The sequence below is a fragment of the Apis florea genome, unplaced genomic scaffold, assembly GCF_048593485.1.
Source record: "Apis florea isolate Af1SG1 unplaced genomic scaffold, ASM4859348v1 contig_3158_pilon, whole genome shotgun sequence".
NCBI lineage: Eukaryota > Metazoa > Arthropoda > Insecta > Hymenoptera > Apidae > Apis > Apis florea.
The window spans coordinates 4,932,346-4,958,385 of NW_028256713.1; the positions used below are offsets into that span (position 1 = coordinate 4,932,346).

General features: G+C 22.5%; 7 protein-coding genes across 26 annotated transcripts; 1 reads left to right on the plus strand and 6 right to left on the minus strand.

The window, feature by feature from the left end:
• Window positions 1–1,014: 1,014 nt before the first annotated feature.
• Window positions 1,015–4,259, minus strand: LOC100870169 (pescadillo homolog). Of its 2 annotated transcripts, none has more exons than XM_012493607.3 (8): window positions 3,856–4,259; window positions 3,451–3,684; window positions 2,840–3,347; window positions 2,606–2,745; window positions 2,281–2,540; window positions 2,004–2,191; window positions 1,744–1,919; window positions 1,015–1,670 (listed from the first exon to the last, which is right to left on the minus strand). In XM_012493607.3, exons 1-8 carry the CDS (start codon window positions 3,877–3,879, stop codon window positions 1,413–1,415), a joined length of 1,788 nt encoding a protein of 595 aa, XP_012349061.2. In that variant the 5' UTR covers window positions 3,880–4,259; the 3' UTR covers window positions 1,015–1,412. The 2 variants fall into 2 exon arrangements, with proteins under 2 accessions (XP_012349061.2, XP_012349062.2); XM_012493608.3 differs by having other exon boundaries at window positions 1,744–1,916; window positions 3,856–4,035.
• A 322-nt stretch (window positions 4,260–4,581) lies between these two features.
• Window positions 4,582–7,186, minus strand: pelo (pelota mRNA surveillance and ribosome rescue factor). Its single transcript, XM_012493610.3, has 10 exons — window positions 6,834–7,186; window positions 6,492–6,560; window positions 6,326–6,418; window positions 6,073–6,223; window positions 5,868–5,981; window positions 5,658–5,798; window positions 5,331–5,553; window positions 5,073–5,265; window positions 4,895–5,001; window positions 4,582–4,784 (listed from the first exon to the last, which is right to left on the minus strand). Exons 2-10 carry the CDS (start codon window positions 6,530–6,532, stop codon window positions 4,684–4,686), a joined length of 1,164 nt encoding a protein of 387 aa, XP_012349064.1. The 5' UTR covers window positions 6,533–6,560; window positions 6,834–7,186; the 3' UTR covers window positions 4,582–4,683.
• A 630-nt stretch (window positions 7,187–7,816) lies between these two features.
• On the minus strand, window positions 7,817–11,629 carry LOC116414225 (AH receptor-interacting protein-like). 16 transcript variants are annotated; one of them, XM_086909482.1, is made up of 7 exons: window positions 11,490–11,617; window positions 9,409–9,527; window positions 9,136–9,315; window positions 8,898–9,063; window positions 8,592–8,778; window positions 8,358–8,500; window positions 7,817–8,248 (listed from the first exon to the last, which is right to left on the minus strand). In XM_086909482.1, exons 2-7 carry the CDS (start codon window positions 9,484–9,486, stop codon window positions 8,046–8,048), a joined length of 957 nt encoding a protein of 318 aa, XP_086765608.1. In that variant the 5' UTR covers window positions 9,487–9,527; window positions 11,490–11,617; the 3' UTR covers window positions 7,817–8,045. The 16 variants fall into 16 exon arrangements, with proteins under 16 accessions (XP_086765608.1, XP_086765605.1, XP_086765607.1 ...); XM_086909479.1 differs by lacking the exon at window positions 11,490–11,617 and adding an exon at window positions 9,735–9,896; XM_086909481.1 differs by lacking the exon at window positions 11,490–11,617 and adding an exon at window positions 9,714–9,874.
• Window positions 9,924–13,815, plus strand: LOC100872525 (putative serine hydrolase). Of its 3 annotated transcripts, none has more exons than XM_086909495.1 (7): window positions 9,928–10,246; window positions 10,356–10,502; window positions 10,584–10,628; window positions 10,751–10,986; window positions 12,037–12,384; window positions 12,683–12,967; window positions 13,423–13,815. In XM_086909495.1, exons 2-6 carry the CDS (start codon window positions 10,442–10,444, stop codon window positions 12,932–12,934), a joined length of 942 nt encoding a protein of 313 aa, XP_086765621.1. In that variant the 5' UTR covers window positions 9,928–10,246; window positions 10,356–10,441; the 3' UTR covers window positions 12,935–12,967; window positions 13,423–13,815. The 3 variants fall into 3 exon arrangements, with proteins under 3 accessions (XP_086765622.1, XP_086765621.1, XP_086765623.1); XM_086909497.1 differs by lacking the exon at window positions 10,751–10,986 and adding an exon at window positions 11,496–11,731; XM_086909496.1 differs by lacking the exon at window positions 10,751–10,986 and adding an exon at window positions 11,496–11,731 and having other exon boundaries at window positions 9,924–10,246; window positions 12,683–13,815.
• An 872-nt stretch (window positions 13,816–14,687) lies between these two features.
• On the minus strand, window positions 14,688–15,773 carry LOC147657452 (uncharacterized). The gene is made up of 2 exons (XM_086909498.1): window positions 15,256–15,773; window positions 14,688–15,057 (listed from the first exon to the last, which is right to left on the minus strand). The coding sequence occupies exons 1-2, from the start codon at window positions 15,379–15,381 to the stop codon at window positions 14,944–14,946; spliced, it is 240 nt and encodes a 79-aa protein (XP_086765624.1). The 5' UTR covers window positions 15,382–15,773; the 3' UTR covers window positions 14,688–14,943.
• Window positions 15,617–21,181, minus strand: gry (trafficking protein particle complex subunit 11 gry). 2 transcript variants are annotated; one of them, XM_012493606.3, is made up of 21 exons: window positions 20,877–21,181; window positions 20,545–20,746; window positions 20,299–20,468; window positions 20,027–20,215; window positions 19,782–19,967; window positions 19,551–19,718; window positions 19,255–19,459; window positions 19,007–19,180; window positions 18,802–18,880; window positions 18,678–18,732; window positions 18,304–18,511; window positions 18,006–18,211; window positions 17,612–17,917; window positions 17,334–17,536; window positions 17,132–17,268; window positions 16,842–17,054; window positions 16,591–16,751; window positions 16,276–16,498; window positions 16,079–16,187; window positions 15,923–15,996; window positions 15,617–15,855 (listed from the first exon to the last, which is right to left on the minus strand). In XM_012493606.3, the coding sequence occupies exons 2-21, from the start codon at window positions 20,731–20,733 to the stop codon at window positions 15,829–15,831; spliced, it is 3,282 nt and encodes a 1,093-aa protein (XP_012349060.1). In that variant the 5' UTR covers window positions 20,734–20,746; window positions 20,877–21,181; the 3' UTR covers window positions 15,617–15,828. The 2 variants fall into 2 exon arrangements, with proteins under 2 accessions (XP_012349060.1, XP_012349058.1); XM_012493604.3 differs by having other exon boundaries at window positions 17,334–17,539.
• A 404-nt stretch (window positions 21,182–21,585) lies between these two features.
• LOC100871835 (putative G protein-coupled receptor B0563.6) lies at window positions 21,586–23,734 on the minus strand. The gene is made up of 6 exons (XM_003698558.4): window positions 23,593–23,734; window positions 23,099–23,358; window positions 22,788–23,014; window positions 22,398–22,699; window positions 22,014–22,248; window positions 21,586–21,914 (listed from the first exon to the last, which is right to left on the minus strand). Exons 1-6 carry the CDS (start codon window positions 23,613–23,615, stop codon window positions 21,717–21,719), a joined length of 1,245 nt encoding a protein of 414 aa, XP_003698606.2. The 5' UTR covers window positions 23,616–23,734; the 3' UTR covers window positions 21,586–21,716.
• Window positions 23,735–26,040: the final 2,306 nt, after the last annotated feature.

A 26,040-nucleotide genomic window follows, 5' to 3' on the forward strand; every position in this document is an offset into this window, starting at 1 on the left:
AGCGTTGCAGATTCTAGGGATGCTCGTTTTAAGGAGACTCGGAATGGAGATGGGCTGGAACAGGAATAGCAAGGGTGACGTAAGCACCCAATCTGCACACAGCTCGCACACCTGAATCGGGTTAGGTATTGGTGACTTCACCGACGCCAGTGTCGCGACACATCGGTTCAGTCACCACTGCAAATAACTAAAGAAATCGATGAGAAGCTGTTCCAGAACCGAGAATATTCGCGAAAAACCTGTGTCAAACAAATGAGAAATGTTAATACTAGATTTTCACAAATAGACGTTAGTCAATCGTCGATTTTATCAAGAAATCTATTTAGCATTTTTTTACACAAGATATGACGATCGTTTGGAGTGGAAATAAGTTAAAAATTACTTAAATTCATTTATGCTGAAATAGTTAAATTGTTTTATTTCCTTTCCGCTTAATTCTTCATTTTTTCCTTTTTCTTAGTTTCGATCATGCAGCAAATCAATTCGTATCTTACATAAAAATTAAGTTTAAAATCATGATGATGTAGAAATCTGATAGCACGGCGGGTATTTATTTTCATTGAGATGTTACATATTTTTATTTTTATGATCGCGATTATTAATTAGAGAAGAATTTTTAAGTAAAATTCAAATATCGTCTATAGATCCTTCAAATTTTTCTTGTTATTGCTTCCATTTTAAAAAAGAAATTCACAAAAATCATAAATTTTCAAAATAATAAAAATTGCAAATACATAGCTTGACCATGGATATTTTATTTTCGAATCCGATTTCAATGATCGATTCAAGGTAACTTGCTAACATAATATACGCAAGTACCGGATGTATCGACGGTAATTTATCCATCACTAAATGAATTTGTCCTTCAATGATAATTCGTCTAGCGAAAGTCACGGAAGTAGTCAAAGATCGAATGATTGAAATGAATTTGTTCTTTATTCGAGATCAATGCACAATCTTTTGAGTAGTTTTTTATTATGCAAAATTTTTTGTGCAAAAAAATCAAATCGAAAGTCCATCGCAATGAATAACTTTTATTATATACAGATAAATAACACTCACGATTGCGTAGGTTAATATATGTAGGTAGTCTGGCCTTCAAAGTCCTTCGGGGGAAAAGTAGAAACCAGAATCATCGCATGCGTGGGCTTCCGGTAAGTGGGAGGACTGGATAAAAAGGCATCTCTCTATTCGCGTAACTGTACTTATGATTATTGAGAAAGTTATCATATTCTGCTGTCAAATCTTCATGACTTTATATTCGATACTAATATATAAAAGATAAGAAGATTAATGTGAAAAGTGAGATTGGATATAATTCTTAATATAATTCATTTACAAAAATGATGTATGTGGAATAAAAGTAAATTAAATATTAAATTTGTATTAGTTGCTTTTTTTTTTATTTATTCTTATTCAGTAACTTTAACTTTTTTCTGTTTGCGTTCTTCTTTGCGTTTTTGCTTCTCAGCGGTATCATGTAGCCGCCTCTTCTTACGAAGAAGCCATATTTCTTTGGCTCTTTCCTTACGACCTTCCATCATACTCCTGTACAAATTTCGATGTTTCTTTTTAATCATACGTTCTCTTAATCGATACTCTTGTCTTTCCTGTCGTTTCTTCTCCCATGGATCTTCCTTTATTACTTCTCCAGTTTTAACTTTCATTTTCTGCAATTAAAAATATGTAAATAATCGAAAAATTATAAAATTATAATATTATATATATTTAAAAATAATTAACATTTTTTAATCGATTTCGTTGCTGTTCTTTCTCATCGATTGTCGTTTCCAAATCATCCGAAGATTCTTTCGCTTCAAGTTTCTCCTCTGAATTTTTTGTTAAATTTCTTTTCTGCACTTCATTTTCATTATTTTCTTTTTTATTTTCTTCTACTTCTTCTTCAGATTCATCTTCTTCTAATAAATAAAAAAACAATAAAACAAAAATTAATTTCTTTTTAATCCATTAATAATTATTATACTTTAATTATGATTGCACACCATTATTAAGTTTAAATTCAGGATCCATAAGAGCACGCTCCTCTGGTGGAATATACGTCTGATCATGCTGACTATTTGAAAATGGTGAAAGATGTGGTGGAAGTATACAACCTATTAAATATTTTTCTACAGGTAACAATTCTTTAGCATTTACCGAATCAAAAATCCACTGTGGCTGTACATAATATCTAGAAAAAAATATAAAAATATCAAATAATTAAATACCAATAAAAATGTAATAAGATAAAGAAAAAATATTTTGTAAAAAAAATATTACCTAGAAATATATTGTTTAGTCATATTAGGTCTGTCCACTATATGATGTGTTATTGTTTCATCATTTTCATCAAATGTTGCACCAACAAAGAGTAATTTATCCCAAGATACTTCAGCTCCAAAACAACGTAAAATAAAAACTAAAGGTTCTCTTGGTACTTCTCTATTCAAGAAAAATTTTAAACCTTTAAAAAGTGTTTTTAATTTTTTAACTTTTTCTGCTTCTATTCTAATCTCTTCCATATTTGTAGCATCACCTTCCTAAAATGAATATAAACTAATATTTATGTCAAAAATAATAAAAGATTGATTTAATTAATTCGTACATTTGCAAATTTATCTATCTCCAATTCTTCATCTTCTATATTTTGTAATGTAGGATCCAGATTTACTAAAGGTACATTTAATGCTGCTATTCTTTCTGATACATATACCTCTTCATCAACAAGTATTTTTTCACTATTATCTACATATTATATTAATATAAAACATTTCTATTATATTAATATAAAATTATTAAAAATTTATATACCTATTATTTTTGAGAAAAATTATCTTACCATTAGTAGTAAGTTTTGGAGGATAATATAAATTAAGACTGTGATAAAGCCTATAATTAACAAAACCTAACATTACTATATAGAATTCTACAAATATAGACATAATTTTGAAGTCTACATCATTCTTTGCTTGAGGCTCAAAACTGAAGTGATGAGGTACAATCCAAGTTATTATTTGTCCTTTAATTTCTGCTTGATAATAATATCCTTTAATAGATACAAATACTTTACGTAAAGCTTTAGCAGCAATTATAGCATGTAAGAATTCAACTGTCAATCTTCTACATAACAACGACTGATCTCTTGGTATATGATTAAGGGATGGAAATGTACTAAATAAGAAACATAAAGTCAAACAATCATCTAGATCCCTAAGTGCATCAATGAATGTTGGATAACGTTCTTTAACAATGTGATCTAGTTTTAAAGTAGGATGATTATCTAAATATCTTTTCATATCTGAAAATTCTTTCAAAGCTCTTGCTCTTCCAACTTTTTTATTAAATATCTGAAAAAACATAATTTTTATAATATTTATAGTTTTTAATGTACATAATATTTATATATTAAAAATAATTTAAATTTATATATTAAAAATTAATTTAATATACCTTAAATTCTCTTAGTTTCCATATTATTGGTTCATGCATCAAAAATTGAATATCTTTTTTATGATATAATATTTTGATACTAGGATCTCCTTTTTGCGCCCGTTTACGATTACGTGGTTCTCTTGGATATATTCCTTTCAATATACATAATTTACGAAAATCAGTTAAAGTGAGCTGCAATTTTTTTAGAGCAGCTTTTCTTGTCATAAACTGTGCTCCTTCCCCAGACTGATACTAGAAAATTAAAAAAAAATTTTTACAATAGTATTTAAAATGACATCATATATATTATAAAATATAAATAATATATATAATTCAAATCTCTATTTTATTACATAAAATAACCTCAATTATAGCTATAAATATAAATGATTTTAAAATAGTATAAGTAATTTTAATAAATACCTTTTTCTTTCCTATTACAACCATTTTACATCACGTTTTTACAATAAAATATAAAGTAATTACAATAAAGTATAAAATAAATTACAATATGTAAATCCACGTGCAGAAAATAATAGAAAACAAGTTATTTATTAAAAACATAGCGCCATCTCATAGCAAATTCGATAAGAATTCTTAACCTTTATTTTCAAATTCATAAATCGTAAATCGAATTTAAAAAGCATATTATTTCTCACAAAACAATACAATAATAATATATTTAAATAAATTTTAATCTCAGTTTAAAAAACTTAAAAATATTATATAAATTTATTCATATTTATGGATACATAAGAATGTAATATACATATAAAATATATATATACTGATTCTCATCCTCCCCATTATTTGTTTTTCTTATCTATAGTTATTTTTGGCGCATAATATGAAATACAAGAAATAGAGAATATCAATTGAATATATTTATATTTTTGAAAACTTACTACTTAATTTTTAATATAAAAAATATATTATTTTCTTGACTTTATATTATAAATTTCATATTTGTAATTTTATATTTAATTTTATCAAATGTTAATTCTATTTTATATCATATCTATAATACTATGTATTTATTATAAAGTAATTCTAGAATATTTACGAAGTATGATTATGAAGTTTTCAATTTATGATTAAATATTGAAAAATAAAAAATAATTAAATGTTTAAAAACGAGGAAAATATTAATTTTTTTTATTAATATATTTTATATTTTATTTTGTTGTATTTTTGATTGCGCACAGCACAAACAGATACAAAGTTATACATTAGCATATTATTTTAGCTTATTTAATCCTCTTCATCTGAATCGCTTTCGTCATCACTTTCGTCCTCTAATTCTGGCATAGGAAAACGTAATATAGCTGCTATTCCAGTAAGTTGATCTAATTCTATATACAATATTATTAGAAAATTATTATTAATAATTATTATTAGAAAATTATTATTAATATAGATATGTCTTACAACATCTGAAACTTGAATAATTGATTCAACTTACGTTCACCTGAGACATGCAAACTTGAAAATATTTTTACATCTCCACCAGAGTCTTTTATACTTTCAACTAATTCAACATATTCCTTTCTTAAATTAATATCTTGACATCTGCATACAATTATTATAATCATAAATATATGATTTTAATCTATCATATAAAAATAATATATTATTATTACCTAAATAATTTATCTGAAATAAGTAGTGTTTCAATAGCTTGAGATCCATTAGCTTTCTCAATGTGTTTCTTTCCATAAAAAGCTCTAGAAGAATCAGTCTGTAATATTGTATAAAATGTTTCTAGTGCTTTTACTTCACCTGATGCTTTCGTTTCCGAAATTCGCGATATTACTGTTGGTTCAGCTAAAATCTCTGTTGTAAAAAAAATATATTACAAAAAATATATTGTATTTATTTAATTTGAAAAAATAATATACCTTTCAAAGAGTGTTTGAAACCTGAACTAGAATGCACAAGTAAAAATTTTCCTTTATTTTCTAATATTACTTTATTATCTAATTTAATGGCCTGTTGAATCATATAATCCATAAATTGATCCTTAACAAATCCAGGACTTGCAAGAATAATACATTTCACAATATCAAAATTGATGTGTCTCAAAATTCCTTGCATTATGTTATCATAAAACCTTGTTAAACCCTAAAAATTTATTAAAATATGAAATTAAAATATAAAATATTATTTAAAATTAATTTATAATAATTTATAATATTTAAGATAATTTAATAAATTTTTAAAACAACCTTTTCATGCTGTGAAACATTTCCTTTTCTTTTTCTAGGAATAACTTGATCTATTTTTGCTCGAACTATTGTCATATTGGAAGTTATTAAGCAAATATGTGCTATACCTTCTTGCATTACAACAGCAGCAACATCTGCATTCTAAAATAAAGTATTCTATTTCATTAAATTTTATTAATTAATTGTTATTATTTTTATTTTAAATTTTACCTGTGTAGGATCACAAGCAGTGTCAACTCTTTCCAAAGAAATAGAATCCCATTTAGTTTTTGTAATTGTAAATTTTCTATTTTGTTCTACATCCAGTGTATGATATGCTCCTGTCTATGAAGAGTTGTTATTATTATAATATATTATATATTATAATATAATTTAAGTAAGATATATTTTTAATCAATTTAAATTAAAAAATTACCTTAACATATTTATTCTCTTCTACATTTCTACCTTTCAGTCTTAAAACACATGCTTGGGTATCAAAGTCAATACCTTCTACACATATAGTCAAAGTAGTTCTAACTCTATAACTGTTAGAACTACCAGTTGCAGATTCCATTTGCACTTTTCTAAAAAAATAATATTGATAATATTAATTATAATAGTATTAAGTAAAATGTTATAATTTATTATATTAATGTATAATTAAAATTGATATTAAAATTAATTACCTAATAGTAGAACAAGTAACAAAATCTCCTTCACCAATAAGATTATACGCATGCCACATATCTTCTGTATTTTCAGGGACAAGAGACACACTCCTAATAATATATATTTTTTTTAATTTTACTATTTTTTTTCATTATAATTTATTCAAAATAACAAATTACTTACCCTTCTCCATCTTTATCAACATTTTTAGACACAAGTTTCATTTTATACAGATTTTCGTATTTATTAAATCTAAAAATTTTTAATGTTAAATATTTTATTCTATCAGTTTTAAATAACTTATTTAAATAAATATTAAAATCATTTTGAATAAATTTGATATAATTCTTACATTGATTTACACAAAATGTTATATAATTAAAAACAAAAAAAAGGAATACAAGATACTAAAATATTTTTATTTACAAATTATTTTTATAAATCATTTTACATATTAAAATCAAAATGCTATTTAGGTTAGATTATATCATAACAGTTTCATATGCAACTAATTTACGTAATTACCTTAAGAATAATTAATACAGATTTATATTTAAGAAAATCAAACATTCCATATTTTAAGCTTAATTAGAATAACATAAAATAAATTATGCCATAAATTAAACATGATACTTTTCTGTCGATCAACAGTCACACTCATGACTTGATTAACTAATTTAGATTTCGTTTCAAAACTAGATTTAAAAGAAAATTTATAAATAGTATAAAAATAAAATTCTAAAAGATAACATAAAAAATATTATTAGTTGAAAATTACTTCTGATGTTTAATTTAACTAATTTGATTTATTTGTGAGAATTAAAATATATTTTCGATAAAAATCTAACATGAATAAAAAATAATTTATAAATTATATAATATAATATAATAATATGTTTTATTCAATAGTTACATAAATAATGAAAAATAATATATTTCGCAAATTATTATAACATATTTGATAACTTTTAGTAAAATTATAAAAATGTAAGATTTTTATTTTAAATTACAAACAATTTTAATATAATTAATTTTTAAATTTTTAAATTTATTTTAAAATAAAAGAGAAATAATATAATTTTATACAAAAAAAAAATATCTCAATTATTATATTATTATATTATATATAACGAATTTCACAAATTCGAATTTATTTTTCATTTAAATATTCAATACAATTTTCAAAAAATATTCCTTAAATGATATCAAACCAAAAATTATATATTATTTATTTAAAAATTATTTTATTTAAAATGTAAAAATTAAAAATTTCAAATTCAGCTTAATATATAACTATCAATGTGGTAAAATACTCAAAAAAAATTCAATAATTATAAGTGATTTCATGATGTATTATTCTTAAAATGTGTAGAATTTTTAAATATAAATAATAATAAATAGTAATATTATAAGATAAGTATTTTATAAATAATTTTATAATTAATATAATATGATTAATAATAATATAATTTTATAAATATTTTTTAAATAATAAAAATTATGAAAACTTTATATTGAAAAATATTTATATTTAATTTCGGATAAATTAAGATTTTACAATATTGAAATTATACTATGAACAATTTGTACAACTCTCTTATATAATAATTGTGACAAAAAAATATTTATCTTCTAAGTCGCTTTACTGAAAAAGAGAGAAGAGAAATTTTATAATTTTATAAATATATTGCATGCTATATATATAAAATCTATATAAATTATACAATATTTATACATTTATTTAAAGAGTTTTAATAATTTCTTTTTTTCTAATTGATTTTTTTCTTTGATTGCTGCAGAAAATGCTCGTAATTCCTTTTCAATTATATGTTGTAATGTGGAATCCAATTCAACAACTCTTGTTAGATCTTTAATTGCTTCTTCTTCATTCCAAACACCTATGTATGCTTTACCTCTCTTGTATAATGCTTTTACATTATCTAAGAATGATAAATATATATATTGTCTATAATATAATATATAATATATACAATGTAAATAATGTAAAAAAAATAAATAAATAAATAAAAAAAATATAAAATAATAAACCTGGATTATGTTTAAGAACTGTTGTACAATGTTCAATAACTGCATAATATTCTTCTTGAATTAATTTACATTGTGCATAATTTAAAAGTAATGGAGTTTTCAATTGATTTAAAGCTAACCATTCTTCTTCATTTGGTTTTTCTCTATAAATTATATGTAAATAAAATATATATAAAAGAAAAAATTAATAATCAATAAATATAATAACAATATGTGCATATATCATATACTAACCCAAGCATAAGTTGTTCTAATATGCCAATACCTTTTGCATACATTTCACATGCAGCATTATAATTTTTTTCTTTAAATAATATATTTCCTTTTTCTTTTATATCTGGAATGCTTTTTAATTTCTCATCTTCTGTCATTTGCCATACTTCTTTTTCATATTCATCAGGTAAAATGATTTTGATAAGCTCTAAAAAAATTAATATAATTTTTATATATTTAATAAATAAGAAATTAGCAACTTAAAATTATAATTTATTAAATTAAATTAAAAATTAGTTATTTATTTAATTGAATTGATAATTATACCAATTGTAAATTCTAAATCTTGAGGATATTTGATAAGTTCGTTTAAATCATCATATCCAATTCCTTCATTTTGCAAAGTTACACCACAACAATGACTACGTTTTTTTGATTCTGGTTTTCCAACTTCTCTCAAAGTTTTAGACACAAATGGATATGCTGTGACTAGCTAAAACAATAAATACTATTAAAACATTAATTTTAAATACTATAATATTCTTTTAAAGTATCATAAACATACACTTTTGTCAATTCTAAAACAAGCCACTTCATTTAATGCCATTTTTTGTACAATAACTTCCCATACTTCAAGTTTAAATTTTTTTCCTAAAACAAGTTCCATTGGATTTCCCATTACTTTACTGTCATCTATTATTGTTCTCTGTGGATCACATTTTGTTGTTTTAAAATGAAAAAATACCTAAAGATTAAAATATAATTCTATTTATAATTTTTAATATAAGTTAAAATTTATACTTAATTTAAACAGAATTAATTTAAGATATATGCATACTTTAGTTCCAGGTACAAAATTAATTATTTTTGTACCTGCATGAATTATAGTTTTCACTATATATTCCTTATTTTCCATTTTAACAGTAACAGTTGACAACAAAACAAAAAAGAAATAACCTAAAATAATTTACATTATAACTTCAGTATTATTAAAAAATGCATTATAATTGCAATAATGTTACAAGTTATATGATTTTTCAATAAAATCAGTATATAAATTTTAATAACCATAAACTATTTTTATATATTATTTTCACTATACATTTAAAACTTTTTAACTGCAAAATTTTGTTTTAATCGAACCATTATTAAATTATTTATTACATTAATTTCATATATTTCTTTTTATAATTCTCTGCTTTTTGCTGAGTCAATAAATTGACGTAAAAATATAAAATTATGAACACATCATATCATAAGTGAAAGACGACATAAAAGAGATTTATATATATACTACTATATATATATCTATAATATACATAAGATATATACATACATCATATATGTATATATATATATAATACGTAAGTATGTCTTCCAATGTGTTATATGTTAAAAAAGTAGACTTATCTTAGATAAAAGTGCTGTGTAATCCTTTGATACCTAATATATTTGGGAAACGCACAGTAAAGTATTACATTAAGTTTTAAATAATTTCATCAAAATTCGAAATATAATATTTGTAAGAATTATATAATATTAAAGATTTCTTCAAATAAGTTTTCAAACGTTTATTTGATAATAAAATAAATTATTAACAAATTTCTCATAAAATACATAAATAAATTAAAAATATAATAAAAATATATAACGTATCATTTTTAATTTCAAAAAAGGTAATAATTATATTATATATAAGTTATGACTTAAAATAACTATACACATACTTAATTCATTTTTAATATAGAGAATAATTGATATTTTTATTTCATGAACTTTTTTCAGGAAAATTGTTAAATATATATATATATATATAAGAGAAATAATTCTTTATAAATTTTAAACATTATTAGTATTTTATTATCAGCCAAATGAATACAGTTGATAAAGCTAGTGATTCTACTGAAAGTATAAATGGACATAAAGTACATAGTAAGTTACTATTTTATTTACTGATATATTTTTATATTACAGTTTTTTAATTAATTATTGTAAAATATTAATAATTTTCAGATGTGGAAGAAATTCAAATACCTGTACCATGGGGTTACTTAAGCGGTCAGTAAATATTGTAATTCATTTTAATTGCAGTTATAAATATATATATGAAAAATTTTCTTTTATTAATAATATTCTAATAATATTTACAAAATATCAAAGTATAATGATAATAAATTTAGGCAAATGGTGGGGACCAATGGATCAACAGCCCATAGTAGCAATACATGGCTGGCAAGATAATGCTGGAACATTTGATAAATTAATTCCATTATTACCATCAAATGTAGCCATTCTAGCTATAGATTTGCCAGGTCATGGTCTATCTTCCCATCTTCCTACTGGACAATTTTATTATGTATTTTGGGATGGGCTTGTTATACTACGTAGACTTGTTAAATATTATAACTGGAACAAGGTTAGCTAGCAAATACAAGTTATACAACGATCATTTATTAATTTTAATTTTTTTCACATAAAAATTTTTTATTTTCATACTTAATTTTTTGATAATATACATAAATATTTATATTGATATCATTTTGGACTTATTTATAATAGAAAAATTGTTATATTACATATATTATATATAATTACCTCTATAGTGACTAAATTGATATAAAATTTACTTGGAACAAGGTTGACTGTTATAAACTTAATTAAAATTTTACATAATTAATCATTATATGTATTCATATATACAATGCATTGTAAGTCATGTACTATCGTTGTATAACTATAGGTCATATATATATTTTCAAAATCACAATAAATTTTTATTGTTCAGCTACAACTTTGTTTCATATTAAAATTTTTATCTAAAAATGTTTTTTTTTAGGAAATATAAATTTTAATATATTTCTATATATTTAAAGTAATTAAATCTAAAAATTATTTTAAATTTTTTCAATAATCACTTACCTGCAGGCAAATGGTGGGGTCCTAAAGGGATCCAACCAATAGTGGCTCTGCATGGACGTCAAGATAATGCTGGCAGTTTTGACACTTTGATTCCTTTATTATGTGATGAGATTTCAGTACTTTGTTTGGATATGCCTGGTCATGGTTTATCTTCCCATTATCCAAAAAGTCAATACTATTATGTTTACTGGGATGGTATTATTCTACTTCGTAGAATTGTAAAATATTTCAAATGGAAGAAGGTTAGCGAGTGGATTAATTATTACCACTCAATTTGTAGTTTAAATAACTATCATATCAATGAATCATAAAATCTATTAAACGAAAAATATTGTTTCATCATTATTGTTATATAACAGTCAGCCTTGAAAGTGTTTGTTCCAATTTTGCATGATATAAAAAGTATATTTTATAAAATAAATTTATATCCATACATTATTTTATATTCATAATTATTCATTTTGAATTAATATTCATAAATAATAATTTTCTATTTTTTTACATATTTTTACATATTTTAATATATAATTAAATATGATTATCATAGGTCAAATTACTTGGACATTCCTTAGGAGGGGCAATATCATTTTTATATGCTGCATTTTATCCTGATGAAGTGGAATTCATGATAAGTTTAGATATTGCAAGTCCTAGTGTAAAAGATGTGGCAAAAAATGTTGCTATACTCAGTGATAGTATTGACAAATTTTTAAAATATGAATTGCTACAATCTGACAGTATTCCATCTTATAGTTATGATGAAGTGCTTAGCATTGTTGAAGATGCTTATAAAGGTTCCATAACCAGAGAAAGTGCCATAATATTAATGAAACGTGGTTTGCGACCTGCCAATGAATCCGAACGATATTATTTTTCACGTGATCCGCGATTAAAGGTAACATTTTATTCGTTATGATATATAATTTATATATATATACAATATATATATATATATATATAATATTTATATATATATATATATATAAATTATATACATATGAATTTATTATATTATATAATATTAATCTATAGTTTGTATCGTTAGGTCACTAATAATCTGCAATTAGAATATGACCCAACTGATAACCTACAATTCCATAAATTGTGATCTAAAAATAACAACTATAGATTAATATTAATTAATATTGATATTTTATAATAATATAAGATATTTCATATATAATTTAATTTAGGTTTCTGCACTGGGTACAATATCTTTAGATATGGTACTTGTATATGCAACTCGGATAAAGTGTGCTTACCTTAATATTCGTGCTATACCTGGATTGAAACTTGATTATCCTGAATCTTATGATAAAGTTTTAGATCAAATAAAAATAGGTGCTAAAAGATTTGAATATCATAAAGTAGAGGGAACTCATCATGTACATTTAAATTATCCTGAAAAAATTGCACCTATAATTAACAGTTTTATAAGTACTTAATGATAAGCAAAGTTTAGATGTAAACTGATAGGGGTAAGATAGCAAGTGTTAAATTAGAAAAATTAGTTTTTTGCAAGCCACATTAAATGTATATAAAAATATTTAATTTAAACATATAATTATTTTAGTACATCTATACATTCTGTATGTGTTATGTACAAACAATGAAAATGTATTACAATATTACATTATCTTATGTACTTCCACAATACTTGTGCTTCAAATTATTGAATTTAATTTATTAATTATATTATGAACTATAATTTATTAAAAATCATTATTTTTTTAAAATAATTGAAAAATAATATATTTTTTTAATTTAATCAAATTTTTTCATTTATATTTATATTATAATTTTTTCATATTTTTACAAAATAATATTAAGAAATGATTACATATCACAATTTTGAAAAAAACCATTCCAAAGATATAGTGTCACTACAGTATTCTACTAACTATAGATAAAATTACGATTTTTCCTTTTTCAGTTTGTTTAAAAATGAGTCATAACTTAAAAATATCTTAAAAGTAATAAATGATATTACTTACAAGGCCAATGAACGATGTTTTTATAAAATTTAATGGTACATATTATTTTAATGGATATTACATTTGGTAACCAACAACGATAATGCATTAATGTTTTACTAATGCAACACAGTTATATCAATGTGTATTTTATGCATAACTCGGCGATAAATGACTTCAAAGCGATACATGCTATCATTTCGTACTACTTGTATTAACTTCTTTTTATAGTTTTACTAAAAAAACGATTGGTATTAAATTCAAATATAATTTATTTAAAGAAAATCTAATTGTTTATGTTTGTATGTTTATTTATTGTAATAAATAGTTGCAATTAAAAATGTCTCATAAAACTTTCTATTTCATTTTTCTTTAAATCAAACCTAATTATATTTTTCGAATTATTAAAAATTGCATTATCATGAAGATAAAATTACAAAAGGAAGATGCTATATAAGAGATAAAAATGCTATTGATACAGATGTTTAGACTATCTACAATATTTAAATCAAAAAATTTCAATGTCAATTTGTTTACTCAAATGGTTAAATAATATAGTCATGTAGAAATATATAATTATATATTAAGACTTTATTGGATACAGCTGCTTTATATCAGTTCTAGTTAAATTTTTGTTCGATATAGAACGATTAAAAAATAGAATAATAAAAAATGTTTGTGTTATCAATAAACAGGTAAGTAAGATTTAAAATATTAATGCTTTAAAATCATCTTATTAATATTATGATATATATATATCTTCATGAAATACATCTTATTAATTATGATTTTAAATAAGATGTATTTCAAAGAAATCATTGTAAATGTTTTATTTTAAGTTATGAAAAAAATTTATATATGATAATGACATATTTTAATATTTTTGTAAAAATACTTACAAATGAAATATAATGTGGAAGTATTATATAGCTTTTTGTCGAATTATTGGTTTAGGTCGTTATCAGGTAACTTCTGAAACGAACTTATCCTATCGTACATATACGTTCTACGTGTCAGTAATTACGAGCGATGATAATACCGTCACACGTAAAAAATGAACGTGAATATTTCATTTTTGCAGGTGAATAGTATTCGTACTTGTCCGCACGTTCTCTTTTTACATTTTTTTATATAAGAACTATTTGTCTATATTGTAGAATTCATAGTAATAGATCATCTTGCAATGTAAGTATATATTTTCTTTTTTTTAAGTAAAATTAAATAATTATAAAGTTAAAATATTTTATTCTAATATATTATTTTAAATTCTTATAATAGTATTATAAATTTTTATAATAAAATTTAGTTTATATTTTTTATTTTATTAGTCTAATATAATCGGTTGAATTATCAGTTTGGTGCATCGATCCTAACGATCAACAAACTTTTCACTTGAAAGTTTGTTCGTTCGGCTCGAGTTATCAAACTGAATGGATGTACTTCATTTGCAACATGAAATCAACTTGTTATGAAGCAAAATTTCATATATATTTCTGAAGATGTTTGCGATATTCCATTGCACGTTGTTGTAATTCTCGATCAGTTGGTGTATATGCAGCGTAAGTTCGTAAACGTGCTTTTGCCAGTTCTAGATCCTAATTTAAAATTTTTTTTAATTTTGCATACATAATTTCTCATTATACTAAATATTAATTATGTAATAAAATATAAAAATATCTATTTAACATTTAATTTGCAAAATATTTATAAAAAAACTTAATGTTTAAGATTATATATGAATTAATATATAAATTATATATAAATTATATATGAATTCAGCAATAATAGCGTACCTTTAAAAATTTTCTATTACGAATCAAAGATTCCTCTGAATTTATACGAAAAATAGGTGTTAAGAATTCTTGCAAATGCTTTTTATTTTGTGATTTTTCCAAAGAAACATGATTATTATCGGACATTATCAATATGTTATTATTTATAATCTTTATATTCACAATTCATTATTTTCTTCAAATTTATTATAATTTTTAATTTTAAAATGTTTTCATTTATTATGAATTATCAAAAATGTACTTCACACTGTCCACATTTGGTTGTATAAATGTGGTTTCTATAGAAATATAGGTATGGTAATATAATCGATATCCGCCGCCCGCATCAATAAATATCTATGTTGATTAAATTAAATGTATATTTAAGGATAAGGAACTTTTGTTTATTACACTTTAAAGTAACTTAAATAAATTATATTTAACAAATTAGTATTTATAATTTTAAATACGAAAATTTTTTTATATTTAAGAATGTATAGAGAATGTATCTGTAATTTAATAATGTATTATGATAAAAAAACAAAATTTCTTTTTTCTCTATTATCTATCTCCTTACTACATTTAATATTTTGTTTATTCTTCTATAGTTTGTGAAGTTGGCTATAAAAAAAAAATATGCAAATTTTAACTTTGTATATGTAAATTTCAATAAAATTATAATACTTACAAGAATGTATATATGACTTGGTATTGATCTCTCTACCACTTCCAAAAGTCGCGTTTTACTTAATTTGTATTCATCTATATGAATGTTATGTATGAATGTAATTAAACTTGATTAACATGTAATTATTAAAAATACATTAATTAATAAAATTATTACCATCAGGAATTGTTAATGATAATGTTGGGAGTTGTACAAAACCTGCCACTAATGGTCGTAAAATCCATTCAACTTTTCTTTCATTTTTTGGAAGTATATAAATATCAATCTAAAATTGAAAAATTAAAAAATATAAATTAAATTAGTGAAGTTTATTATTATATTATAAACTTTTACAATTTAAGATAAATATTTACTTGTTTTTGTCCAGCAAACATAAAGGCATCACTGGCTTCCATAGTCAATCGTAACGTAATCATATGGTCGGAGTGATTTTTTATGAAATACGATATTAGTAACGGTGTACGAACCCAACCATGAGCAGGTAATTTAGCTTCTAAACCAATTACTGCATCTTCAATTCCTAACGGAGCTAAAGTAACACTACTGCTAGTTTCTAATGCATTATCATCATTTGCACTAAAATAAAGAATATTAATATTAAATATTAGAATATTAATATTTAATCATTTTAATAATTTTAATAATAAAAATAATATAATTTTGTTTACCGTTTCCATCTAATGGTATAAACACCTGTACTAATAGGTTGTTCACCACTCACTTTTGGTATCAAATAATATGCATCTGTACCCGTTTCATTTTCAGATAATGTAATACCAGCCAAAACAGATATTGGTTGATCTTCACTTTCTCTTTCTATTGAATCTCCCTATAAATAATAAATAATTATATAATTATATCATGAATAAAAAATAATATAAAATAAAAAATAATAAAAATCAATAAAAATATTATTTACCAATTCTATAGAAGTATTTATAATATATATAGGCCATGGAGAGATACAAGAAATATGGGGCATAATTATAAATGGTTCATAAATAAAACCTTTTGTTAATGGTTCAAAAAGTGATGTATAAAATAATGTTGATATTTCAAATGGTTTTGTAACTGACAATGAATATATTAATTCTTTAAATCCTTTAATTTGTTTAGATCTTGAATATTCTACCTGTTACAATAAAATTATATATGTATGCATTACTTTATTACATAAAAATTAAAGAGATTTATTAAAATAATATATACCTTTATATGTATATCTCGATCACCAACTTTGTGAGCCCTTAAATATACAGTTTGACGAGTTACGCAATTCTTTCCCAAATTATTAATAGATACCGATATTACCGATTGTTTATTATTCATTGTTAAGCTCAATTCCGCTATAATTTAATGAAATTATAATCAACAAACATGGTAAATATTTTTTTAATAATTACATACATACTTGATTGTTCATTTGTTCCATCAGATACAAGTAATACATTTAAAAATGCTGATGATATTTCTTCATTAGTAGTAACAGATATATTAATAGGGAGCCATTCTCCTAAAAGCGCCGGATTATTTGATTCTGCACTTATACTCAGACTAGATTCTTCCTGTTTTATTTCGGCACTGATTAATGGTTGTATTGTTTCGAATTCTCCTCTACTATTATAAATATAAAATGAATAAGTTTTTTGCATAAAAATATGCAATAAAAATATTTTACTGTAAACATACCGAAGTTGTTGTATTTCAGGATATAATCGGCTTAAAAAATTTGTTTCTCTCCCTAGAGCAGAAAATCTCAAAATAATACAGCAACTTTCATCATTACCCATATACAATGAAATTGTAGTAATGCGCATTTCATTACTATCATTTTTTTGTGGAGCTTGAAATTGATGAAGAAATTTTTTCATTTCTTTTCCATGAAAAATAAGATTGCTATGTTTGGTATCATTAATAATAAATTCTTCATTATATCCTGGATTATTAATTGTTATTGATATTTTAGAAAATTCAATAGTATTAATATATGAATTTCTAAACAAAATATAAATTTTATTAGAAGTTGTCTTTTTTTTATATATATATATATATATATAAAAATAATGTAAGCTTATAAAATTACCTAATAATGACTTCCACACTAACCGTAGAATTGACTGCATATTTTGGTTGTAAAAACCTTGCTTTAACTTCTATAAACGAACTCATATTATTATCATCAATTGTAAAAACAATTGGTTCTGATTGATTAAGTTCGATTACCCATTTTTCTATTGCGGGATATTTCACATCATCGGGTAAATCATAATCCGGAGTTGGTGGTTTTTTCTATAATTTCATATTTTGTATAATTAATTAATTACAAATATTTAATTATATAAAATTAAGATGATATTGTATAAAATTGTATAAAAACTCACATGAAGAATATTAATGATATTATTATAGATAACAATTTTATAATCCTCCGAAAATGTAGTAGAAGGTCCCAAAGCTTCAAATGCCAAGGTGATGTAATCTTGAATATTCGTGGAAAGATATGCCGCACGCAAAGCATTTTTTAAGATATTTGTGATTAAGACAGGCCACCGTTCACCGTGATATTCCCACAACATGTGCATCAATAATCTGGCCAATCAAATTTTATGATTTTGATGTTAAGTAATGAAATATGTCTAGATAAAAATAATGTTAGAGTCAAACTTTGGACTAATGAATAGTACAAAATTTTTTTGTATTATTTTTGTTTTACAATAAATTTGTGTACATATATATTAATATTCTTTTGACTTACGTTAGAACTTTTCCATAATCCTTACAATTATAATATTCTTCAGCCATTTGTACAACTAAAACAATTATTATGTATATTATCAAATAAATATTTATATTATTTCTTTTAATTAAATATATTTTACCTAATACTCTTCTCATGCGTGGACATCTATATACTTTAAATTGTGAAATTGCATTGCCCAATAAACCAATGATTATATTCTGAAAATATAGTATAATAATTATATATCAGAAAATATAGTAATTTTATAGTAATTTTTTATATGAAATTGATAAAAATGAGTGAAAATTTTTAAATAAAAAAATCTTAAGTAAACTTATCCTTACTGAATGATTAACTGTATATTTTTCTTTATACTGTAAAGCCTGTATAGCAAATACTTCTTTCATAGAATCTGCAGGTTCTGCACTTAATTTTCCAGGACGCCATGGTCGCTGTCCATAGAATTCAAGTTTTTCTTCTCCTGCTAATGGATCAGGCTCTGGATAGCTATTTACATTCTAAAATTACATACATTTATAATAAAAATTTTGTATAAAAATATTATTTATTAAATATTCCAATCTATGTATACCTGACAAAGTTCTTTACAAGCTGCTTGTCTTAAACCTGCATGATGAGCTGCTGATTGAAAATAATATCCAGGATGCTGAGTTTGAACAGCAGGAAGTCCTTGTCGAATAGCATCATCAAATAATTCTGCAAATGTGGAAAATTGACTACACATCCAAGCATGATGTTCAAATATAAGTTCCTTTGGACCAGTCCATAATTTGAATCTGCACTACCAATTTAATGTTATTGTAAATAATTTTAATATTATAATTATTACATACTTATTTTAATAAACTTATTATGAATATTTCTGACCTGTCAGTATGAAGTCTAAATTGTGATATAGCATCTTTAGGAACATTTAAGTTGAACATTATTTTACATAATTTGTAATTTATAAAAGAAGCAATAGTTGTAATTTCCATTACATTTGTGTCTGTTATTTGTATTTCTAATAAGTGATTATATGCTTGAGTATAATGCCTATAAAATAAATTTTATATATTTTATTTGTGCTCAAATTTTTTTTAATTTTATTATACTTACTTCTGAGCTAAATTTTGATCTTGTTTTAATTCATTTAAAAATGCCATTTTAAATTGATGGCGTACAAATAAATGTTTATATGTATTTTTTTGCACAGTTTTATTAAGTTGATCTCTATGTCCTTTGACAATACGATATTCATGATGATAAAAGTTTTGTGCTAGATCATATAAAGCACTTTCCAATCTATAATATATATAAATATAATCATAATATAATCAAGAATTTACAATTTATTAATATACCTAGATATGTATCCTAATAAATGATTTCCATGTGGCAAAATATATAATAACTTTGGAGATAGTTCACATGCTCCACATACAGCTGTAGCACGTTCAGTTGCAATAGCATTTTCAGAACCTGGTGGAGGTTGTGTACATTGCTGTATAAGTACTACAGCTATTTTTGTAGTTCTTCCATCCAAAGCATTTCTAAATGAATAAATAATTAAAAACATTAGTTACATTTTTTAATAAATAATATTTATAATAATAATATATGATATAAGAAATACCTAAGAGATTGTACTTTAGAAGCACATTCCATTTTTTTCTCATTCCATTGTGGATCATTCCAATCTAAATTATAAAATACAACAACTACAGCTGGAATTTCATTAAGATATTTATTCATCCAATTACGTTTTAATATTCCTTTGGGTTTATAATATTCATATGAATTTCTCTAAAATATATCAATAATAATTTAATAATTCAATAATAATATACACAAGTTATATTTTATGATTACAATAAAAAACCTTAGGTTTTACTGTAGGAAATTCATGAGTAGGAGTAAGTAATTTAAATTGTATGGCAGAACTTTCTAATCTTCGATTATTACTGAATGCATCCCAAATTGACCGATGTATAGGATTGGCAATATCTAAACCACTTAAGCCAATAAGAGCTAATGGTTTAATAATTAATTCTGGTGGTAATTCACACATAATTAAGGACTAACTGTAAAAAAAAAACAAAAATATAATAATTATTTAATCAATTTTATAAATATTAGAATTTTATATGAAAAAATATAAATTATATTAAATTATATTTTATGATATAAATGCTTATACATGTTTAAGCATACCTAACTATTTACACAATGAACTACATCGAAGAAAAAAACTATTGAGTTAAAACTTTGTGTAAAAAATACTTATAATATTATTCGACGTAATCTATGTATAATTTGACAGTTTAGGTTATGTATTATTTTTTGATAATTTGTATGTTCGTGATTACTAGTGCCATCTAGTATCATTATCGTAATGATTGGTAAATTTGATACAAATATATTTAAATAATTGCATCACAAATATTTTACCGCTATCATACCATAGACATAATATTTATGTACTTATACATATAAATAGTATACAAGCACAGATAAAATACAGAATAGACGTGACATTTATGATTTCATGATTTCTCATGATTTCATATATTCTAAAATATTTTGAAAAAACTGATCTTAAAAATAAAATAAGATTGTTTCTTATATTCTTTGCAATTTATATTAGACATAATTATAGAAATTATATTTAACTTTTATTATATTTAATTAATTAAAATTTATTTTTTTTTAAACTTTGAGAAACTCTAAAATCCCTAATACTTAAAGTACAAAAATAGATCTATATTTTTTGTCTAGGATACTATTATCCAATAAGAAATAAAAAAATATAATCTTTATTTTTAATAATTAAAATTAATTAATATTTTTGAGATAAATATTAGTTTCCATATTTTCATGAAATATAATTTTTATTATATAATGATTTTTGCAAAATAAAATATTTCATTATGTTTATCATATATTTTTCATTATAATATATATTATAATTTAAATAAATGAATACATTATGTAGTATATATATAAAATATATATAAATATATAAAAATAAATAAAAATATAATAATATAATTCTTAGACGACATCAGCGGCATTTAATATTTCTGACTCTTTATCTTCTTCCATTGGATTCAATTTATTCATAGAAACTGGAGAATTTAATTTTGTTTGTTCAGGTGTTAATCGAACTGTTGTACCATGCCGACTATAATCTTCAATTTCCCCTATTGGTCGATCAAAATCTTCTTCTATAACACTTTTTCTGCATCTATTCTTTATTTTAAATTTTTAGAATTAGAAAATTCGATTTAAAATATCTTCGTTTAATTATAAGTATTAATTATAAGTATACATTTTAAAACTTTTATCTACCTGAATAATTTTGAGAAATTCTTTTCGAAATTCTTTACTACATGAAAAATATATGATAATATGGACAGCAAAATTACAAAGTTCTGTAACAGCAGCAAATGATCGAAATAAAAGGCAATCATCATTTATATTTTCGTAATCATGATGTAAAAATTCAAGCAATATTGAAGGAATCATTGTTATTATAAAACATATTGCCATTATTGCCATTAATGTTGCTAAATGTTGTTCTTCTCTAAAAAAAAATATAAGTATTCTATAAATATTACACATTTTAGTAGAATTTTTTTTTAAATAAAAAAAAAATTTTGCATGATATTTCAAAATAGTCTTTATGAAAATCTCTACATTTTTTTTTTATTTTTGTCCTAATTTTTACACTACCTGTATCCTCGATTGCGAGTTAATAAAGAGGTTTCAGGAATATTTGGATTGCGAAATTTTTCCGAAACTGATTGAAATTCTCTTTTTTTAGCATTAAGTTGTAAAAATCTCTTGATTACAAAACTGTTTAACAAAAAAAGAATTATAGTTGGAAAAAATCGTAATATAATTTCCATCATCCAAATATATACATTCCACAAAACACTTCGTGTAATGGATATATTTTCACGTAATGTAAAAACTGTCCCAATATCCTCTTGTTGCTCATATACTGTTCTCATTCCTGTTAAGGGAGCGCTTACCTATAAAATGATTTTAAATAAAATTGGATTTTTGATATATACAATGATTATTTTTTCCAAGAAAAAATAAAAAATATTATTTTAATACCGCAAATCCAAGAATGAAAGAACATAGAATGAAAGAATGAATATTCTTGCGTGCATTCCTGCTACGAATACGAGTCGGGAAAAAAATAAAGATATATCGATCGACGATTACGCTGGTCATAATTAAAATGCTGGCTATAGCAAAGGTGTTTACAGCAACCAGTTCCAAATGAGCATGATAAAAAGCAGATGGGTAATTATTTTTCATTCCGAATCCTAATCTAATAACTGAAATCATATACTTTTATTGGAATTAATTTAGAATTTTTTTATATTTTACATATTTTTTAATATTTCTATCATGATACATACATATAGGTATCCAAGATAAAAGAACGCCGATGTGTGCTGATGTTAATCCTCGGAGATATAAGTATGCAATTCCTCGAAACATCGGAGTGGATAACACCAGAAATATTAAAATGTTACCAAAAATGCCGCTAATTATAATTGCAGGGATTATTATTCTATAAACGACATATAATAAAGACGTAGTCTCATTAAAAACATGTCTGTTTATGTTAATTACATTATTCCAGGTAAAATTTTCATTGTCACAACATAAAAGTGTTCTATAAAATATAATATAATATATAAATAAAATATAATATATAAATGTATTTAAAAAATAATATAGTATATTTATAATATATAGCAAAATAATATACTATATTGAAAATATGAATTTGAATAAAATATAAATTTTAAAAAATTGATAAATATTTTAAATTTATGAAAATTTTCAATATTTTATCATTATTATTATATTTATTTATAAAATAAGTCTATTGTCTTTTATAACATACCCTTTAAGTATTCCCGTTAACATAATAGATATTTTAATAAAATTAGTAAAAAGCACAATTTAAAAATTATATTGTGTATATAGTAAATTAAAATTTACTAATATCTATTATATATTAAGGACTTTTTTATCTCACTTATATACATACATGTAATTATATTAGTTTTATTAATGAACACTTGAGTAAAACGCAACGGATACACAAGTTCTACGAGATTCATCCCTAATAAATTTGCTACTATATTTTCTATAAAAAGTCAATATTGCGCATGCTCTTGCAAAGGTTGACTTATTATTGTAATCAAAGTATATTTACTTGTATATTATAATTATATTTCAGTGTCTTTCTATGAATTAATTTGATTAAAGATGCGATAAAAATATACTTCTCATTCAATAATTTTATTTCTATTAAATTTATTAAATTATATATATATTTTTAATTATAAATCTATTAAATTAAAATAATAAAATACATCATATCGATAATATAAATAATTAATTAAAAAATTATTCAAGAGATTATAACATTATAATATAATAATAATTAAAATTTTAAAGATATTTTAATATTATCTTTACTTTATTCTATTTTCTAAAAATAAAAATACTTAGCTAAAATAGAATTCTATCAATTTACTAAATAAGTTTTATATTAATGTTAAATGAAAACAAATTTTAAATAAAATTTATCTTCTATTTCTTTTAATTTTCAAACAAAATTTTACTATGAATGAATTTCATACAATGTTCTCATGCTTGAAGTTTATACAATATAGATTTTTGATAATATATAAAACTCAGTATCACACAAATTTATTTTTAGCTGCAAAACTCAAAATTAATCGATTATTTTTATTTAACATATTACACATTTTCTATCATTATACTGAAGATTCTGATAGCGGATAATTTTTTTCTGTTTTTTTTTTCAAATATTTAAATAATTCTTAAGCATTCAAATTCGAATGTTATCTTATAAAAATAAATTTTTAATATAATATACTCAATAATTTTGATAAAATTTGTATACTATGATGGATTTTCAAGTATTGTTTCATAAAAGAATTCCTTAACAAATTGAAAAATATATTCGATTGAAAAATTAATATAGTACATAAAATAAGAAATCTCATATAAGTGACACATGAAAGTTTAAAATGACATATAAAAATCAATAATTAAATAATAAAAAAAGAAAAATTTATATTTTTAAACACAATCTTAGATAAAAATTATCATTTTATTATGAGTTTTAAATTTTTATCGATATTTCAAAGTATTTCTAAAAAAATGAGCAATTATTTCAAGCAGAAAGCACCATTAGAAGCATTCCTTACAGTCGATAGAGTATCTATTCGTGCGACTAACGAAAATGCAAAACCATGGAATTAAACTTGATAAAGTATTATATATGGATACTAATTTTTATCATACCCGGAAGATATCTTAAGAATATAAAATGTATTGTTTAAAATTATATATTTTCAAAATCTAATAATGAATAAAAGTTATTAGAAATTTTTTAGTTCTTTCTATAATTTATATCTAAAAATTTATGAATAAGATAAGATCAAATTGAAGAAAGATTGTTAATTTAATAGAGATATTTTTAATTTTAAAACTTAGAAATATTTTTAATTAAAAATCAAAATATTCGAAAGATATTGAAAAGAAAAATAGGATTTATATAAAAATACTTCTAGAATTAAAATGCAAAATAAATTGATTTCATTGATTGAGAAAAATTAATAAAAGAAAAAATTCCTATATAACTATATAAAAGAAAAAATTCCTCATTATAACTTATAAATCATTTTGCTATTAATATTTTAAAGTATCAAAAACAATTTATTCATAGAAAATTTTTTGATAAAAATATATTTTTTTCAGTTATAGTCTTTATTTTTAAATATAATATAGTAATTAAGAATACTAACTTCAAAAAATTAAATAAAAAGATATGTACATACATATATATTGAAAAATTACATATGTATACATATATAAATATTTATATGTATCGAAAAATTCTTGATATTATTAAGATTGAAGTTCTTTATTCTCGATACTTTATTCTATTCTCGAATGTATATATATATTTCGAAAAATTTTGAAAGTACTTTAAAGAGAATATTTATTACAGAAAAAGTACGTTACATTACTGAACTTCATTCTAAAAATATGATTTAATTCAATTTTTTGTTTCGTTCCATTAAGAACACTTAAAAATATTTCAATCAGTGTATATATTTGAAATGCAAATTTTTTTAAAATTAAATTTTTTTCATAAATAAGTTTCAGTTATCAATTCTGTTCAATTACTAATTTTGTTGTTTTATTCAATTTTATTAATACTCGAAGATTTATCTGTAAATCCGATGGAATAAAATGCTTTTCACTTTTTTGCTACTATGAGATGCGACTGAATTGATGCGCATGCGTTGTT

What these genes read in the sequence shown, in the direction of transcription:
- gry (XM_012493604.3), bottom strand. Translation starts at nt 20,733, where the DNA reads ATGTGTGAATTACCACCAGAATTAATTATTAAACCATTAGCTCTTATT. An exon ending in TCTAAAGTACAATCTCTTAG is followed by an intron (nt 20,216 to 20,298) that starts GTATTTCTTATA and finishes TTATTCATTTAG; the next exon opens with AAATGCTTTGGATGGAAGAA. An exon ending in TTATTAGGATACATATCTAG is followed by an intron (nt 19,968 to 20,026) that starts GTATATTAATAA and finishes TATATATTATAG; the next exon opens with ATTGGAAAGTGCTTTATATG.
- LOC100870169 (XM_012493607.3), bottom strand. Translation starts at nt 3,879, where the DNA reads ATGGTTGTAATAGGAAAGAAAAAG. An exon ending in TTGTAATAGGAAAGAAAAAG is followed by an intron (nt 3,685 to 3,855) that starts GTATTTATTAAA and finishes TTAATTTTCTAG; the next exon opens with TATCAGTCTGGGGAAGGAGC. An exon ending in AACGAAATCGATTAAAAAAT is followed by an intron (nt 1,671 to 1,743) that starts GTTAATTATTTT and finishes TTTTAATTGCAG; the next exon opens with AAAATGAAAGTTAAAACTGG.
- LOC100871835 (XM_003698558.4), bottom strand. Translation starts at nt 23,615, where the DNA reads ATGTTAACGGGAATACTTAAAGG. An exon ending in TTTATCTTGGATACCTATAT is followed by an intron (nt 23,015 to 23,098) that starts GTATGTATCATG and finishes ATATGATTTCAG; the next exon opens with TTATTAGATTAGGATTCGGA. An exon ending in AATTTCTCAAAATTATTCAG is followed by an intron (nt 21,915 to 22,013) that starts GTAGATAAAAGT and finishes TTTAAAATAAAG; the next exon opens with AATAGATGCAGAAAAAGTGT.
- pelo (XM_012493610.3), bottom strand. Translation starts at nt 6,532, where the DNA reads ATGAAACTTGTGTCTAAAAATGTTGATAAAGATGGAGAAGG. An exon ending in TTTCAAACACTCTTTGAAAG is followed by an intron (nt 5,266 to 5,330) that starts GTATATTATTTT and finishes TTTTTACAACAG; the next exon opens with AGATTTTAGCTGAACCAACA. An exon ending in TTTGCATGTCTCAGGTGAAC is followed by an intron (nt 4,785 to 4,894) that starts GTAAGTTGAATC and finishes TATTGTATATAG; the next exon opens with AATTAGATCAACTTACTGGA.
- LOC147657452 (XM_086909498.1), bottom strand. Translation starts at nt 15,381, where the DNA reads ATGTCCGATAATAATCATGTTTCTTTGGAAAAATCACAAAATAAAAAG. An exon ending in GTAATAGAAAATTTTTAAAG is followed by an intron (nt 15,058 to 15,255) that starts GTACGCTATTAT and finishes ATTTTAAATTAG; the next exon opens with GATCTAGAACTGGCAAAAGC.
- LOC100872525 (XM_086909496.1), top strand. Translation starts at nt 10,442, where the DNA reads ATGAATACAGTTGATAAAGCTAGTGATTCTACTGAAAGTATAAATGGA. An exon ending in AATATTTCAAATGGAAGAAG is followed by an intron (nt 11,732 to 12,036) that starts GTTAGCGAGTGG and finishes TGATTATCATAG; the next exon opens with GTCAAATTACTTGGACATTC. An exon ending in CACGTGATCCGCGATTAAAG is followed by an intron (nt 12,385 to 12,682) that starts GTAACATTTTAT and finishes AATTTAATTTAG; the next exon opens with GTTTCTGCACTGGGTACAAT.
- LOC116414225 (XM_086909482.1), bottom strand. Translation starts at nt 9,486, where the DNA reads ATGGAAAATAAGGAATATATAGTGAAAACTATAATTCATGCAGGTACA. An exon ending in ATTTTGTACCTGGAACTAAA is followed by an intron (nt 9,316 to 9,408) that starts GTATGCATATAT and finishes TTTAATCTTTAG; the next exon opens with GTATTTTTTCATTTTAAAAC. An exon ending in AGTTCTTAAACATAATCCAG is followed by an intron (nt 8,249 to 8,357) that starts GTTTATTATTTT and finishes TATCATTCTTAG; the next exon opens with ATAATGTAAAAGCATTATAC.